Source organism: Odocoileus virginianus, chromosome 27 (genome assembly GCF_023699985.2).
Source record: "Odocoileus virginianus isolate 20LAN1187 ecotype Illinois chromosome 27, Ovbor_1.2, whole genome shotgun sequence".
NCBI classification, from domain to species: Eukaryota; Metazoa; Chordata; class Mammalia; order Artiodactyla; family Cervidae; genus Odocoileus; species Odocoileus virginianus.
Window position 1 is genome coordinate 43,530,456 of NC_069700.1, and position 17,264 is coordinate 43,547,719.

At 49.0% G+C, this 17,264-nt stretch overlaps 1 protein-coding gene and 1 long non-coding RNA gene across 14 annotated transcripts; one reads left to right on the forward strand and one right to left on the reverse strand.

Annotated features, from left to right (window-relative positions):
* Positions 1-84: 84 nt before the first annotated feature.
* Positions 85-15,316, forward strand: MDC1 (mediator of DNA damage checkpoint 1). 13 transcript variants are annotated; one of them, XM_070456824.1, is made up of 18 exons: positions 85-457; positions 919-1,196; positions 1,530-1,588; positions 1,751-1,896; positions 3,343-3,484; positions 4,384-4,764; positions 4,850-4,916; positions 5,285-6,717; positions 7,509-7,574; positions 7,741-7,833; positions 8,313-9,110; positions 9,218-9,261; positions 9,747-11,795; positions 11,880-11,999; positions 12,121-12,303; positions 12,517-12,642; positions 12,736-12,846; positions 13,811-15,316. In XM_070456824.1, exons 5-18 carry the CDS (start codon positions 3,346-3,348, stop codon positions 13,976-13,978), a joined length of 5,778 nt encoding a protein of 1,925 aa, XP_070312925.1. In that variant the 5' UTR covers positions 85-457; positions 919-1,196; positions 1,530-1,588; positions 1,751-1,896; positions 3,343-3,345; the 3' UTR covers positions 13,979-15,316. The 13 variants fall into 13 exon arrangements, with proteins under 13 accessions (XP_070312925.1, XP_070312923.1, XP_070312924.1 ...); XM_070456822.1 differs by lacking the exon at positions 1,751-1,896 and having other exon boundaries at positions 1,474-1,588; XM_070456823.1 differs by lacking the exon at positions 1,751-1,896.
* Positions 6,827-17,227, reverse strand: LOC139031485 (uncharacterized). The gene is made up of 2 exons (XR_011483989.1): positions 15,344-17,227; positions 6,827-12,953 (listed from the first exon to the last, which is right to left on the reverse strand). It is a non-coding gene; the product is annotated as an uncharacterized lncRNA (long non-coding RNA).
* Between the last annotated feature and the right edge of the window lie 37 nt (positions 17,228-17,264).

A 17,264-nucleotide genomic window follows, 5' to 3' on the forward strand; every position in this document is an offset into this window, starting at 1 on the left:
GATTTCACTGAGAGGTGGTTGACCATTGCAACCTTTCAAGAACCTCGGGATTAAAATAAAAGGGGTGGGGGGGTGATGGGAAAAAAAAATGGATGAGCTCAAATCTGAGTGGCATGTTTCTTCTCAGGGATTAATTCAATTTGAGAGAGATTAAATGTCCACCAAACCAGGAGCTAGGAATACAAAAATGATTAAGGATTAGCTCACTGTCCTCCAGGATCTTGCAATTTGGTGAGAAGTGTATAAACACTAGAGTGTGGTAAGCACCATGATAAAGGACACGGCATATCAGGCTCCCTGAATGTGTGACTCTGCGACCCCATGGACTGCAGCCCGCCTGGCTTCTCTGTCCATGGGATTGTCCAGGCAAGAATACTGGAGCTGGTTGCCATTTCCTTCTCCACGGAATCTTCCCGACCCAGGGATCGAACCCGTGCCTACTGCGTCTCCTGAATTGGTAAGAGGGCTGTTTACCTATGAGGTACTTGGTTATATGATAGCAAGGTGTTAATTCACACTGGATTCAACACACATTTCTCATCTCCTAAATAAAAGAACATAAATTTCTGTAAGACGCATCTACCCAGTTAAAATGTTTATGTTTGAAGGCACAATCACAATGAAAGTAGTTATGTATTTTGTGGTAGTGAAGAGAGTTCAGAATTTACCATTAAATTGTTTCAATTTGTCTCTAACAATAGTCGTAGGAGCCCAGGCAAGCTAACTTCCGCAGAACTCTTATTTCTGGTCAGAATGAAGTGAGAATACGAATGCAAAAGGTCCTCATAAATTATTCCTGTGAAATTGTCTTGTCTTAGTATGAAATTTAGCAAAATAAAATTTATCATCCTTTAGCCCTTCAAAGACCTCGGTGAGCTTTTAAGATGATTAACAAAACAGTTCTCTCCGCTTGCCTAGCTATCTTTACTCCAGGAAAATGACCTCAAAGTGTCCATCAGGAAAGGATTCTCAGGGAGGAAACGACATGACTTCTAGATGAGCTAAATCAAAAGGAAATGAACTTCCATTGTAGTGAGTCCTCAAGCGCCACGCCTACGGGCTATTCTCCAAACTGCAGTCTTCAGCCACGACTGCAGCCCGCAACCCTTATATTTCTCATGAGTCAGCGGACACCATTTCTGGGAGGACCAGAGAAGCCGCTCTGGCCTCACTACATGCTTAGGTCGACGACAGTGGTAAGCCCCTCTATCCGCTGCTGGCATCCAGACTCTGTGGTCGCAACTTGGAAATATACGCGGGAAGTGGGTGGTGAAACCGCAGTGGGTTGTCCCTTCGGAGCTGCCCAATCGAAGTGCGCTATTCAGTGCGCCTTCCGCGGCTTCCGATTACCGCCTCGCCCAACGGATCTGTCTCCCGGGAGAAGCCGCCCCTTTGAGCCGTAAGGGGGCGGGGCGGGGGCGGGGCTACGGCTGTGCCTCCGCGTTGGTGGATTGCTCCGTCTGCTTGCCACAGGGCTGAGAAAGACAAAGGCTTCAGCCAATCAGCTAATCGGCCCCCTCCCCGCTCAGGCACTGGCACCACCCCTGTCGCAGCCGTTACTGGTGGCGCGCGCGGGGACTCCAAGTAGGTGAGTTCTGGGGGGCCTCGCCCACGACTCCCCGGATGCCATCTTGGTTTTCCCGGAGGGCGGGAGGGGCGTGCCTTGGGTAAGACTGGGCGGAGGAGTCTTGGAAATTTGCTTTTCGGATTATAACCCTCATCTTCACTTGACGGCCCTCCCTGAGTTTAGGTATGAAGACACTGGGAGAGGTTGGGCTCGGAGGGAACCCTTGGGATCGAGATCAAAGATGAAGGCCCATTGGATTGGAGCCAAAGGTCATGGGCGCCAGCTGACTTCGCCATCATGAAAACGATGTTAACACTTTCTCCGTGGAGGTGTCCCACTTTCCTTACTTGTCAACATTTCCCCTTTAGGGTAGCATCTTTAAAATTTAATTCCCACCCATACTAGTGTGACTTTTCATCTTATTATTTCATCAGGAGAGCAAAGTTAATTTTACGTTTAGCTCATGAATGTATTCGGAATACCTCTAGTGGTACCAGATACACAGTAACTACTGTTGAATGAACATGATGGACCCTTGGGGAAAATACAGTTCTAACTGGTCCAGTTCTCAAGGGGGATGTGTGAGGCAGAAATGGAATGTAATAGTTACACTATGGTGAGACCTATTAGGATAATACGAGTCCACCAACCACCGTGAAACACTTAGGATACATGGGGAATATGGGAAAGTACCAGAACACAGAGAAGACTAAAGGCATGGCTTTGCTGAGAAAGTGACATTTGAGCTAAAAGGATGGCTAAGAGTTGGATCAGAACACTAGGGGCAACGTCCTAAGAAGCTGGCTAAGGCCTGCAAATGTGAGAGACAACAGGGACAGTGTGTTAAGAGATAATGGAGAAGTTCCATGTTGTAGAACCACAAGATTGGATGGGGTGGGGATGGGACACACATTTCAGGAGATGAGGTTCTGATCATTGAGGGTCTTGCTAAGGAGTTTAGATTTATTTTATCCCATGGGTGTGGAAAACCATCAAAGAATATTAAACAGGAAGAGACATTATCTGAGTGAAAGTCACTCAGTCTTGTCTGACTACAGTCCCAAAGGATCTTCCCAACCCAGGGGTTGAACCCAGCTCTCCTGCACTGCAGGCAGATTCTTTACCAGCTGAGCCACAAAGGAAACCCATTATCTGAGTTATCTTGGACAAATCTGTTAATCCATCCCTATTGCAGTTTCTTTATCTCAGAAATAGAAAGTAAAATAAGGAATTTTCTGGCGGTCCAGTAGTTAGGACTCAGTGCTTCCACTGCAGTTCCACTTCCACATGTGGGACTCAGATCCCACATGCTGTGTGGCCTTAGTTGGGGCATGTGGGATCTAGTTCTCTGACCAGGCGTTAAACCCTGACCCCCTGCATTGGGAGCACAGAGCCTCTGGACCACCAGAGAAGTCTCTCAACTCAGTTTTTGGTTCTTGTTTTGTTTTGTTTTGTTTTTTGGCCATGCAGATTCTTAGTTCCCTGACCAGGAATGGAACCTGCACCCCCCAGCAGTGGAAGTGCAGAGTCTTAACCACTGGACAACCAGGGAAGACCCTTATATTTCTGTACTTGGAACTCTGTAACATTTCTTTCTTATTCTGTGTCCTGGTCAAAGATATTTCTTAAATGCTTCAGAAGAATAACAACAGAATGACTGGCAGAAAGAAAAGCATCAGCCTCCATAGCTATCCAGGAGACTGCAGTTACCAGTCTCCTCCCTGAGACTGTGTGTGTGAGCCACTGAAGGAAGGGATAATGTGTTTTTTTCCCAGATCATGGAAGACACCCAGGTTTTAAACTGGGAAGTTGAAGAAGAGGAGGAGGTTGAAGAGAGCCCCACTGAATCTGTGGGGTATAGCTTGGAGCCCCTAGGGCAGCTGCATATCTTCAGTAGTTCCTATGGACCGGAAAAAGGTCAGGAGTAATTTCTTGCTAAAGTACTAGTATCGGCCTCTTATTTCTGTGGGGAGGTAATGGGATGGTTGCAAGCTTAGATATGCATCTGTGAGATCTGAAAAAAATGTCTTACTGGGGATGGAAAAGCGGGGGTGATTATCTGATTGCTCCAGGCAAGGGACCTGGACTCCATGGGGGTGATTTTACTTTGGTAGGAGAAGATGAAGGAATTCAGATAAAAATCCAATGAGGTCTGGAAATGGAAGGTGGTGATGTTTTGCACAACAATGTGAATGTACTTGATGTCACTATGCTATACATTTAAAAATTGGCTGAATGGTAAATTTATGTATTCTGTGCTGTGCTTAGTCGCTCAGTCGTGTCTGACTCTTTGTGACCCCATAGACTGTAGCCCACCAGACTCTTGTCCATGGAATTCTCCAGGCAAGAATGCGGGAGTGGGTTGCCACGCCCTCCTCCAGGGGATCGTCCCAACCCAGGAATCGAACCCAGGTCTCCCACATTGCAGGTGGATTCTTTCTATTCTGAGCCACCGGGCAAGCCCAAGAATACTGGATTGGGTAATCTATCCCTTCTCCAGGGGAGCTTCCTGGCCCAGGGATCAAACCGGCATCTCGTGCATTGCAGGCAGATTCTTTACCAGTTGAGCTACCTGGGAAGCCCAAACTTTATGTATATTTTACAGCTATAGAAACAGTCCAGTGTAGATAGAGGGAATGTTGACTATGAATAATGCATTGCATATATTCTTTATTAGCTAGCTATTCTAGGGCCTTTTATTTTTCTGATGCATGGGGGGTACCTTGAGTGAGTCGTGGGGAACTTAACAGAAACGTTTTTCTTAATAGTAAGTTAGGACTATGGCTTTGGAACTCACCTACCTCTCTAATTCTTAGACTTCCCACTCTACCTCGGGAAGAACATGATAGGCCGAATGCCTGATTGCTCTGTGGCCCTGCCCTTTTCATCCATCTCCAAACAACATGCAGTGATTGAAATCTCTGCCTGGGACAAGGCGCCTGTTCTCCGGGATTGTGGGAGCCTCAATGGCACTCAAATCTTGCGGCCTCCTAAGGTCCTGGGCCCTGGGGTGAGTCATCGTTTGCAGGATCGGGAGTTGATTCTCTTTGCTGACTTGCCCTGCCAGTACCATCGCTTGGATGTCCCCCGGCCTTTTGTCTCCCGGGGCCCTCTAACTGTAGAGGAGACACCCAGGGTACCGGGGGGAACTCAGACCTCCAGGCTTCTGTTGGCTGAGGACTCAGAGGAAGAGGCAGGTAAGTTTGTGTATCAGGAGGGTGGGTGAAGAGACAGGAATGGTGAGTGTAAAACTCTCCACTTACTCCTTTCTACTCACGACAGATTCCCTTTTGCACAAGTGTGTGGTGAAAGGACCGAGGACCTCTTTGGCAACAGTCGTTCCAGAGAGGTGAGTGTCAAAGGGCCAGGCATCTGAGTGTTCAAATAGATGAGGAATCAGGGGCTGGACAGCCATCTCTGGGAGAGCTAATTACCATCAAAGTCTGGGCTGGGTGTAAAGTAATTAGCCTCCAACTAATAAAAATAAATGGAAAAAACAACAACAACAAAAAGTCTGGGCTGGGGAACCACACATACTCCTTCACTCAGCTGAGTTTTTACTGAGCACCTCTCACGTACCAACTAGAAAACTTAATTGCTGGAGACAGAACAGCAAGTACCACCTTGTGTCTGCTCTCAAGGAGTTCCTACTTGGGTGGAATATCCCTTCTGGGGGGATCGATTCTATAGGTTTCTTCTCTTCTCTTCCCTTCACAGTGATGAAGAAGGGCCTTCCCCTACTCCAGATGGGCCTGGGCCACCTGCCTCCGACTTGAACAGCGACACAGATGAGGAAGAAAGTCAAGAATCAGGAGCAGGAGAGGCCTCTTCAGCTGCCAGGAGAGGTACCGCTGCAGAGACAGAACAGCTTGAACCTGTCACAGCCGAAGTCCAGATTGAGAAGGATCAGTGTTCCGTGAAGGAGAGGAACAGGGACACAGAAATCAAGAGGGATGTGAGGACTGGGGTCGTTCCGATTGGAGTGATTCTGGAGAGGAGCCAGCCTTCTGGGGAGGGCAGTGACACAGATGTAAGTGATGAGAGTGGGCCTCCAAGAAGGCTTGCTGGGGTTCGTCCGAAAAGGGCCTGGTCTTGTAACTTCATAGACAGTGATACCGATGGGGAAGATGAGGGGATCCCTGCTACCCCAGCAGTGGTTCCCATGAAGGAGAGGCAGACCTTCCACGAAGCTGGTACACAGAGCCCCCAGGCATGTGGTGTGGTACATCGGCAGGAGAGCCCAGCTGATGGTGATACAGATATAGAGGAGGGGGAGGCCCCCCCGGACAGAATCCAAGCCTCAATGGTGATCGACAGCAATACAGACGGTGAGGAGGAAGTCTCGGCAGCTCTGACACTGGCACGTCTAAGAGAGAGCCAGGCTGGTAAGTGGAACCGAGATCCAGATGCAGAAGAGGATAGGGCTCAACCAGTGGCCCTTCTGGAGCGAAGCCAGGCCTGTGCTGGGGGAGACAGTGACACAGATGTGGAGGAAGAGGGGCTCCCAGTGGAAAGGAGGGGAATGGTTCCCAAGGGTCACATGGACAGGGAATATTCAAAAAAGAGCCAGCATCCTCCCAGGGACAGTGATACAGAGGGGAAGGAAGATGAGAGCTCACCAGGGGTCTATCTGGAGAGAAGCCAGGCCTCTGCACAAGTGGAGGATGAGGTCTCACTGGGGCCAGCTGTTGCACTTCCTGAGAAGCGTCAGGTACGAAGCATAGTGTGGACACATCACACCGATGCAAAGGCAGATGGGGGCCCGGCACAGCTGCCTGTGCTGCAAAGTCTAGAAGAAGCCCAGCCTCCTCTAGCTGGGGACTGTGAACCAGATGCGGAGAACACATCCTCAGCAGTGTCCGGTGTCAGAAAGAGCCAGCTTCTGGTGGAAAAAGATGCTGGGACCACGTGGGCCGCAGCCGTTCCTGAACAGGACAGAGCACTTGCCACCGGGACCCAGGGTGGGTCATCCACAGCACCAGGGGAGCAGGACTTTCTCCTGGTCTCAAGGGAAAACCTGGCAGATCTGGTGGTGGACACAGGCACTCCAGGGGAGCCCCAACCGCAGAGAGAGGGGGCCCAGCCCACCACAGGAAGGGAGAGAGAAGCACATGGGAATAGGGCCACAGACTCTGGAGAGAACCTCCATGGTAAGTGCTGGCCTTTCTTCCTCCCTGGAAACCTGCAATAAAGAATGCTTCTAGCTTCTAGCGTATCTTAGTTCATGTGAGCTGCTGTAACAAAAGACCATAGACTGGGTAGCTTATAAACAGCAGAAGTTTATTTTTCACAGTTCTAAAGGCTGGGAAGTCTAAGATCAAGACACCAGCAGATTCAGTATCTGCTGAGGCCCTGCTTTCTTCTTATAGATAGTCGTCTTCTCATTATGTCTTCATATGGCAAAAGGGCCCAAGGGAGCTCTCTGGAGTCTCTCTCTCATTTTTTCTAAATGACTTTATTTATTTTTGGCTGTGCTGGGTCTTCCTTGCTGTGCTGGCTTTTCTCTAGTTATGTGGAGCCGAGGCTACTCTCTAGTTGTGTACATTGACTTCTCATTGCAGTGGTTTCTCTTGTTGAGTACGGGCTCTAGAGCTCAGGCTCAGTAGTTGAGGCACACAGGCTTAGTTGCTTCAGGGCATGTGGGATCTTCCTGGATCAGGGCTCGAACCTGTGTCTTCTGCATTGGCAGGCAGATTCTTTACCACTGAGCCACGGCTGAGCCTGCACTAATACCATTCATGCAGGCTGTGCCCCCGTGACCTAGTCACCTCCCAGTCACCTCCTAATGCCCTCACAGTAGAAATTAGGTTTCAACATAAGAATTTCTGGGGAGACACAGATTCAGTCTGTTGCATGGGATTGGGGCTGTGGAGAGAACTGTAGAGAAAGGGAGTTAGGATCAGCTCTGGTTTTTTAATTATCCTGCATTCCTCCCCACCAGATTCTGAAGATCTGGACCTACCAGCTACCCAGTGCTTTGTAGACAGAGAGAATCAGAGCCTGGAAGGTGAGGCCATCTGTGTTGTGTGGATACTGGTACAAGCAGGAGCTGGGAGATTTAGACTAGTGGTCCTTGAAGGATGTGAAGGCTGGCATGGGCAGAGTAGAAGACTGGGAATGGGCCCTCAGAGTTCTGTGGAGGAGCAGTGCTCAGGCCATGGTTTTTTGTGTAGCAGTCCCCAGCATGGAGGATGAGCCCACCCAGGCCTTCCTATTTCCTCTGCCCCAAGAGCCTGGCCCTTCCTGTTGCAGCTTCCAGGCCACAGGTATGAGAAACGCGCGCCTCTTCTGTGCCCCCAACTTGGCATCCTTATTTCCCTCCTCTGCACGTGGTTTTTATAGTCTTTGACATTTTTTTGCTGATGTTCTTCCATCTCATCAGAAAAGAATGCCACATTAAGTCAGACCCAGAGAACAACTACTCTAGCAAGTAGTTTATAATTTATGTATTTGATTGCATGGGGTCTTAGCGGCGGCATACAGGATCTTTAGTTGCAGCACGAGAACTCTTTACTTGTGGCATGTGGGATCTAGTTCCCTGACCAGGGATCAAACCTGGTCCCCCTACATTGGGAGCTCAGAGTCTTAGCCACTGGACCACCAGTGAAATGTTATGGCTCTCTTCCTTATTCCCAGCTTTCCTTTAATAACTCACTTAAATTTCTTATGCATGAATTTGTTTTAATCTTTTCTCAAGCTGTTACCTCTTCAACCTACATCCCTCTCTCTTTGACTCTGCTTCCAGGTTCCCTGGATGAGGCATGGGAGGTCTTGGCGACACAGCCATTCTGTCCGAGAGAGTCTGAGGCCTCTGAGACCCAAACCGCTGTCACCCTCCTTGACACCCCTGCATCTTACCCCCATCCATCTAGGACAGCACAGCAAAAGCAACATCCAGAGAGCCCAGTCCATGCAGAGCCACTGGGGATGGAAGGCAGAGGGATGCAGACTCTGGAGAAAGACATGGGTACCCCAAGAGAAACAGCAGAGAGGGTGATCCCTGAGGGAGGGCCACTGCAGAAGGAAACCAAGAAACTGCCCTCAGAAAGAGAGAGGGAAGATGCGACGGGAGAGGAAGAATTAATCGGGGCGATACAGGACAGAGAACAAAATCAGGTGTTAGCTAGAGATACTCAGAGCCAAGAATCTGACAAAAAAGTGAAAAGCGCAAGTACTGGAAGGGGAATGGAGACTGTGAAGGTAGAGATCGAGACTCCCAAGGAAACACAGGAGAGAGAGAGAGAAAAGCAGACCCTTGCAGGGGAAATATTTGAGAGTGAAGCAGGGAAACTGGTAGCAGAGAGAGAGAGTGAGGCAGGTGGGTTAGAAGTCAAGGGACCCCAAGAGCTACTGGACAGAGGCCCACAGATGGGAGAGACAGAGGTGGGGGGCCAGGACCAGAAAGGCCAAGCCTCTGGTCCACCACCAGAGCCTGGAGCAGGGGCAGGAGATCTTCAGGGACTTGCCTCAGACCTAGTAGCTTCTGGGAGCCAGGCAGGTAGAGGAAGGGGAGCCCCAGGGAGCCCCAGGAGGCAGCAGAGAGGTAAGTGAAGGTAGAAGGGAGCCCGAAGTGGTCCACATCCCCATGATAATTGACTGCTAGGTGATTGACTGCTTAGACCTCAGCTGCTTGTCTTTCCCTCTGTCCAGGTGACTTGAATTGCGAGATGCCACCTGCTGAGAAGGCTTCCAGGGTGAGAACTGTCTCTACCCCCACCCCACTCCACAGGTCATCTCTCCATCTTCTGCACGGCCCCTTCCCCTGACCTTGCTTTCATCTACTCCTTTCCTTTCCTTTTCTTCTTTCTTCCATTTCACTGCTCCTTAGTTAGTTTTTGTCTGTTTACCTTGACACCTGTTGTTTTCCATATCTATTTCCCAAGTTCTGTCTTCCTCTACCTGTCTCAGAACGTTCCTTTTTTCATGTCCCTTCCCTCCCTGCTTTTTCCCAACCATCCTCTTTATCACTATTGTCCATATATGGCCTTTTGGGGCGAGGTCTTTGGGAAAGAGGAAATTCCAGTTCTAATGGAACTAATAAAATTCTAGTTCTAATTCCAGTCTAATGGAACAGACAGAGAAGTGCCATGAGCACACTGTCTAAACAAGTATTGAGAACAATATCCAAGTCCTCTCTCCCTTCTCTCTGCCTCTTCCTCACTGGCTTCTTTATCCCCAGGGTGATCAGGAATCCCCAGAAGCTTGCCTGCCTCCTGCAGCGCCTGAAGCCTCAGCCCCACTCCCAAACTCCCTCATCTCTCAGATCCAAAAACATCCCACACCTCAGTCCCTCCTTTTTCCCTCTCCAGCTCCTTTAGAACTGCCCATTCCCAGGACCAGACAAAATGAGAGTCAGGAAGCTCCAGAGACTTCCTTCTCCTCAGAGCTGAACTCTGTCCACCCAGAACCCAAAGTCAGGCCCCAGGGGTCCTCTCCAGTTTCTTCTCTACCCCTTGAGCCTCACCCTACCACCCCCACAGGCCAGCCTATTGCCCTTGAACCCACCTCTGGGGTCTCTCAGAGCAGGTCACATAGTTCCTTTGATGTAACTGCCTCATCAGTTATCCCCACAGCCCTTGCACTGCAGCCATCCACCTCCACAGACCAGCCTGTCACCCCTAAGCCCACACTGCGGGCCCCTCGGGGCAGGGCACATAGGTCTTCTGTCAAAACCCCTGAACCTAGTGTCCCCACAGACCAGCCTGTTGCCCCTGAGCTCACAGCTAAGGCCACTCGGGGCAGGGCACAGAGGTCTTCTGTCAAGACTCCCAAACCAGATAACCCCACAACACCCCAGCCCCAGCCTTCCACTTCCACAGACCAGCCTGTCACCCCCAAACCCACATCCCGGGCCCCTCGGGGCAGGACACCTAGGTCTTCTGCCAAGACTCCTGAACCAGTTGTCCCCACAGCCTCTGAACTCCAGCCTGCTGCCCCTAAAGACCAGCCTGTTGCTCCTGAGCTCACATCTAGAGCCACTCGGGGCAGGACACAGAGGTCTTCTGTCAAGACTTCCAAACCAGATACATCCACAACCCCTGAGCCCCAGCCTTCCACTTCCACAGACCAGCCTGTCACCCCCAAACCCACATCTCGGGCCCCTCGGGGCAGGACACCTAAGTCTTCTGCCAAGACTCCTGAACCAGTTGTTTCCACAGCCTCTGAGCTCCAGCCTTCTGCCCTCACAGACCAGCCTGTCACTCCTGAGCTCCCATCTAGGGCTACTCAGGGCAGGACACAGAGGTCCTCTGTCAAAACCCCTGATCCAGTTACCACCACAACACCTGAGCTCCAGCCTTCCACCTCCACAGACCAGCTTGTTACTCCCAAACCCACATCTCGGGCCCCTCGAGGCAGGACACGTAAGTCGTCTGCCAAGACTCCCGAACCAGTTGTTCCCACAGCCTCTGAGCTCCAGCCTTCTGCCCCTGCAGACCAGCCTGTTGGTCCTTTGGCCACTCAGTGTAGAAGACATAGGTCTTCCGTCAAGACCCCGGAACCAGTTGTCCCCACAGTCCCTGAGCCTCATTCTTCCACTTGGAAAGACCAGTCTGTCGCTCCTGAACCCACACCTCAGGCCACTCAGAGCCAAACACATAGGTCCTCTGTCAAGACATCCCAGCCAACTGAACCCACAGCCCCTGACCTCAAACCTTCCTCCCCCACAGACGAGCCTGTCACTCCCAAGGTCATAGCTCAGGGTGGTCCAAGCAGGACACGAAGGTCTTCTACAGCAAGTGCTGTGCTGGTTCCTACTACCCCCGAATTCCAGTCTCCAGTCCCCTCAGAACAGCCTCTTCCCCCTGACCCCATCCCTGAAGTCAACTGCAGCAGGAGGCCGAGGGCCACTAGGAAACAAGGGTCTCCCATAGCTCATGTTCATGAGCCCTGCACCACACCCCCTGAACCTAACTCCCGCTCCTCAAGGAACCAAAGACGAGGGGCAGTGAAAGCAGCCAAGCCCCTTAGCACCATTCCTGAGCCTGCCTTTGCCCAGCTTCCCGAGGCACCGCCTCACACTCCCCAGATGCCCGAGGAGGAGGCAGCAGATGGATCAGGCTTCACCCCAGAGCCCCAGCCTAAGGCCTCTCAAAACCGCAAGAGGCCTTCAGCTACTGCACATTCACCTCCACTTCAAAAACGGCTCCAGAGAGGGAAAGTTCCTGAGAAGGCAGCATCCCTTAAGGAAGAAGAAGAAAATCCAGCAGCGAGGCCGTGGAAGGAAGAGGTGAGGAGAGGGCTTGGGGCCACGAAGTTAGGAAGGGGCCTGGGGGCTCAGAAACTTCCACCAAGTTCTCTCTCAATCCCCCAGGGTGTAGTGAGTCCAGGGCCAGGCAAGAGAAAGAGAGAGCAGACAGAGGAGGAGTCTCAGGGAAGACCGAGCCGCAGCCTGCGACGGACCAAACCTATCCAGGAGTCCACGGCCCCCAAAGTAAGAGAGAAGGGCCAATGGTGCCTCATGGGAGATGGAGATATGGGAGGACGGACAGAGACCCAGGGGATTTGGGGCAGGGGTGGTTGCTGTGCTGAGCTCAGGCTAACCCCCTTCACAGGTGCTCTTCACGGGCGTGGTGGATGCTCGCGGAGAGAGGACGGTGCTGGCCCTGGGGGGCAGTCTGGCTAGCTCAGTGGCTGAGGCTTCTCACCTGGTGACTGATCGGATCCGCCGGACGGTCAAGTTCCTGTGTGCCCTGGGCCGGGGCATCCCCATCCTCTCCCTGGCCTGGCTGCATGAGGTGAGAAGTCAGGAGATGGTGACAGACCCTCAGACGGTGACAGGAGAAGGCTGCTCAGGTGGGGCTCTAAGAAGTGGTGGGAGGAGCGGGATACAGGAAGATGAGGTTAGTGAAGCAGAAGGCTTCATTCCGTGAGCTCCCTACTGTAAACTAGACTGAAGAGCTGGTTGAAGGGCTGGCCTGAGCATTGGTGCTGACTGTTGCCATCCTTAGTCCCGCAAGGCAGGCTGCTTTTTGCCCCCGGACGAATATTTGGTGACTGATCCTGAGCAGGAGAAGAACTTCGGCTTCAGCCTTCGGGAGGCCCTGAGCCGAGCTCAGAAGCGAAGGCTGCTGGAGGTGAGGCTGTCTTCTGACCCACGGTTCAGCCATTTCCCAGCCGTCCACAGCCTCTCAGTGCATCTCCTGTCTCCACTGTTTCCTCCCTCCTAGGGCTATGAGATTCACGTGACCCCCGGAGTCCAGCCACCGCCACCTCAGATGGGAGAAATCATCAACTGCTGTGGAGGCGCCATCCTACCCAGCATGCCCCGGTCCTACAAGGTAGGGGTGGTGTGCTGAAGGTCTGGAGAGGTGGCTGGGATGGGTTCAGGTGAGAGGAGATGGAAGTACAGCTGGCAGCACGGAGCAGTGAGAGGCTGGGGGAAGTCCTGTGGTACAGAAACGGGTGGAGAAGAGGGAAGAGGTCTGCTGATACCAAATGGACTTATTTTTTTTTTATATTCACAGTCTTTTCAAATGTACACAAAGGGAACAATGCAGCAAGCCTCCGTATACCAATCACTCAGATTCAAGACTCATTTAGATGTTGCTGCATTTGCTCCGTTGCTCCCTTTTTTCTTTTTCTTTCATTTTGTTCACTGAGGTTGTTAAGGGAATCTGTAAACATCATTATTATTTTTTCCTACATACTTAAAATACACATTTGTAAGAAATATGCACATTTCTGGTATAATCACTATTGTGATTGGTCAATATTGGTCGCTATTGGTCAATAACAAAATCGACAGTTGTTTCCTGTCCCTTTGTCATAGTCCATTAATCAAATTTCTCCAGTCATCTGAAAGTCTCTTTTTGCAGTTCAAATAAAGATTCAAGCAAAGTCCATGTATTGCCACAATTGCTGTATCTCTTAATTCACTTTTAGTCTACAGCATCCACCCCAACCCACCCAGCCTTTTTTCTGCCACCGACTTCCGGCAGAAACTAGGTCAGTTTTCCTTTAGAATGTCCTATGATCTGGATTTTCCTGTTTGCTCTCTTGTTATATTATTTACCTTGTTTTTCTATCTTCTGTATTTTCTGTAAATCATAGTTCATTTTAAAAGCTGAACAAATTCAGGTTCAACTTTCTGGCAAGAGTTCTGCATAGACAGTATGTGCCATGTGACTTCCTGTCGGGAGATACTGTTTTCGTGATGCTCAGAGTGATCAATGAGTCCTGAACCTATTTCTTGGATTCTTTTTCACCCCTGACTTTCTCTTTTCGCTGTTTGTCTTTCTCCAGCCTCAGAGGGTCGTGATCACATGTTCCCAGGACTTCCCTCGATGTGCCATTCCACATCGGGTTGGGCTGCCCATCCTCTCACCCGAGTTCCTGCTGACGGGAGTACTCAAGCAGGAAGTCAAGCCAGAGGCCTTTGCCTTCTCCACTGTGGAAATGTCATCCACCTGAAAACCCCACCCTGGTACCCTTTTCCCTCCCAGACCAATACAGAAAATGTTAGAAATATTCAGAAGAAAGAACTTAGGGCTTTAGAGAAGATTGGGGTATCTGATCTGATTTGTCTTGGAACATGGGTGGGGCCAAAACAGGCCTTTTGGTAAACAAAGATAGGGAGATTGGGAGCCATGGACTTTCTTAAATGGCCATTTAAAGTTGGCCAATCCCAGGCTCAGATATCTTAAGTTGCTGCTCATATTTAGCTGGACTGATGTACCTATTGCTTTGTGGCACACACAGTGTCCTGCCTCCTGTTTGGAAGCCATTTATTTCTCCTCGTCTTTTCTTTCTGGGATTCTTACTCATCCTGCACAAGATAATGAAAACAATTTTAGCATCAGGAACTTGAAAAGATGCTTGGAGTGAGTAAGTTTGAGGGTGGAGTTACGGAACGCTCCTAAAATATTTTCCTTTCTCCTTACCCCATTTTGTTAGAAGCATCCTTTAGCTTTGACGTTGAGCTAATCTCTGCAATTTTTTTTTTTTGGCTTGCTTTTCGAATATTTATAAATTAGAGCCTAGGCTTAATGTCTGTGATAATAAATATTCACTCTGTGCCTTATGGTATAGTGCAGTTTTATTTTGTAAATCTTAAAAGTTGGTTGACTATAAGGATTTGGGGAAATTAGAACCCATATACATTGCTCATGGGAATGTAAAATGATTCATCCACTGTGGTAAGCAGTTTGACAGTTTCTCAAAAGTTAAATATAGAATTACCATATGATCCAGCAATTCTTCTCATAGATATACAGCTAAAAGAATTAAAACAGATGTTCAAATACTTCTGCACAAATGTTCATTCAACACTTTAGCAAGAGCCGAAAGATGAAAGCAAAAATGTTCATCAGCAGATGAATGGATAAACAAATTGTGGCATATCCATACAATGGAGTATTATATTCAGTCATAAAAGGGGATGAGGTACTGATTGTGCTACAGTATTTTGAGGATGAACCTCAAAAGCATTATGCTAAGTGAAAGAAGTCAGACATAAAAAGTCACATTGTTTGATTCCACCTGTTGGAAATACGCAGAATGGGTAAGTCCATAGAGACAATAGGCAGTGCTTGTCCAGGGCTGGCGGGGAGAAAAGATGGGGAATAATTGCTTAACAGGTTCAGGGTTTTATTTTGGGGTGAAGAGAAAATGCTTTGGAACTAGATAGAGATGGTGGTTGCATAGATTATGAATGTACTAAATGCCACTGGACTGTTCTCTTTAAAATGGTTAAATTTTATGTTATGTGAATTTCACTTCAATTAAAAAAAATCTGATTGGTTTTGTGCACTTTTCTGCAGGTTAAGTTATACTTACGTTTGGGAAACTTTGGTGTAGTAGAAACAGCATTAGCTTTGCCAAACACTGTGCTAGCTTTTAAACATACTCAATCTTGTAACTTCCCTGGCGGTCCAGTGGTTAAGACCCGGTGTTCTCAATGCAGGGGGCATGGGTTCGATCCCTGGTCAGGGAACTAAGATCCCACATGCTGCTGGCCAAATAAAAACTAAATTTAAAAAATTAAATAAACATATGCAACCTCACAGTATTAAGCACAGCCATTGTGGGTGTGGCCCACAGTAGGGCCTAGATAAATAGTAGTCTCCTTGCCCTACCCAAAGGCTTGTACTGTCTGATGCCCTTTGAGTCCTTGAGGTTCTGGATATCTTATAGCATCTGCTGCCTCTATAGCCCCACTTACCACTCATGTGCACATCCGCTTATGACTGGTAACATTTAAGGGCCCCAATTCAAATTTCTAGAGAAGAGATCGTTTCTTACACTGCCAATGAATCCTACAGCTCATACATAGTACATCGTATAATGTCAGTCCATCAGGATCTTAACAGAAAATGATGGCACAGTCAAATCAGGATAATTTGGAGAGAGTTTAATGAAGTGAACATTAGGAGGCAGAGTGTAGAGCAATCACAAAGAATATTGCAGTATCCCAGTACCTACAGCTCTGTTGTGACCACTTGTGAACCCAAAAGGTTTGCAAGGATGGAACAGTTATATAGAGAGGCTTCCCTCTAAAGCTGTGATGTTCTTTGATGAAGTACATTCAGGACAGCTTCCTGAGGCAGAAAGCAGGATGGAGAGTGAATCAGGAGGGGAAACGTGCTGTCTGGGCACAGTTCACAATAGCTTTGATTTAGAGGAGAATGGGAGTACTGAGTCTCTGGGAGGGGGAAGGAATGTAGAGCCTGTGGCATGCTGTTTGGCAATTTTGTCCTCCCTGAGCCCACAGGACTAGCAGTTCCTATCTTAGGAAATTTTCTTTATCTCTTTAGGCCTATGTTTCCTCTATCTGAAAGAATTAGCTTAATTACCACTAAGGTCCTTATTAGCTTATGACTAGGTCCCTAGCTACATGATATTCAGTGGAGAAAAACCTTGCTTTTATTTTGATTTTTAGATGTGAATGTTCGTCAGTAGGTATCACAAATAGATTTGTAGGGAAACACTTTGGACAAAAGATCTTAGTGCTTTCTGACTAGTAAGTGGAGTTAAACTAATGAGGTTGCAGACTAAAGTCATTGGTAGTTAATTATCACAAGTTTGAATAAAATAAACCTGCTACAAAATTTACAACTATAACAGTTCTCTATCACAAATATTTTAACATTGTTACGCTCATGGTTACAAAACAGTCACCTTTGGCATTATTAGAACCTGTCTTTCAGAGTTACAGACAAGTTCTCTGCCCTCGGCAAGTGGAAAGGCAACTTTATAATACATTACAGAATAAGCATTAATTTGTGGTAAAACAGTCACTCTTTTTTCACCTAACAAGTTGCAATGGGTGATTCAGAGCTTTTGGTTCTCAGCCTAGGTCAACAGTCTTCCGTTCTCTCACCGCTCATTACTAAAGTGTTAACTGAGGCTTTGTAACCTCTGACTCTGGCTGTGTTCAAGTCAAAGCTGTTAAAGGAAAACGGGTTGGTTCATAACGCTGTTTCTGCAAGAACCCTGCAAGAGAGTAGTCTTCATTTTAGATGCGAAAACTAACCCAGGTGCGATTCAACCCACGTGAATGACTGCACAACCTCTGCCCTTTTTATCCCTCACTCGGGATTCTAACATTCCCTTCTGTGACGCGGAGATCGCGGGCTGGGCAAAGGAACCCAGGGGACCAGCTCGGCTGCTGGGTGTGAGCGAGCCGCGCGCACGGGCCGGAAACCCGGCGCAGGCGCGCAGGAGCCCCGCCCGCCCTGGGCAGGGTCCCAAGGCGGGA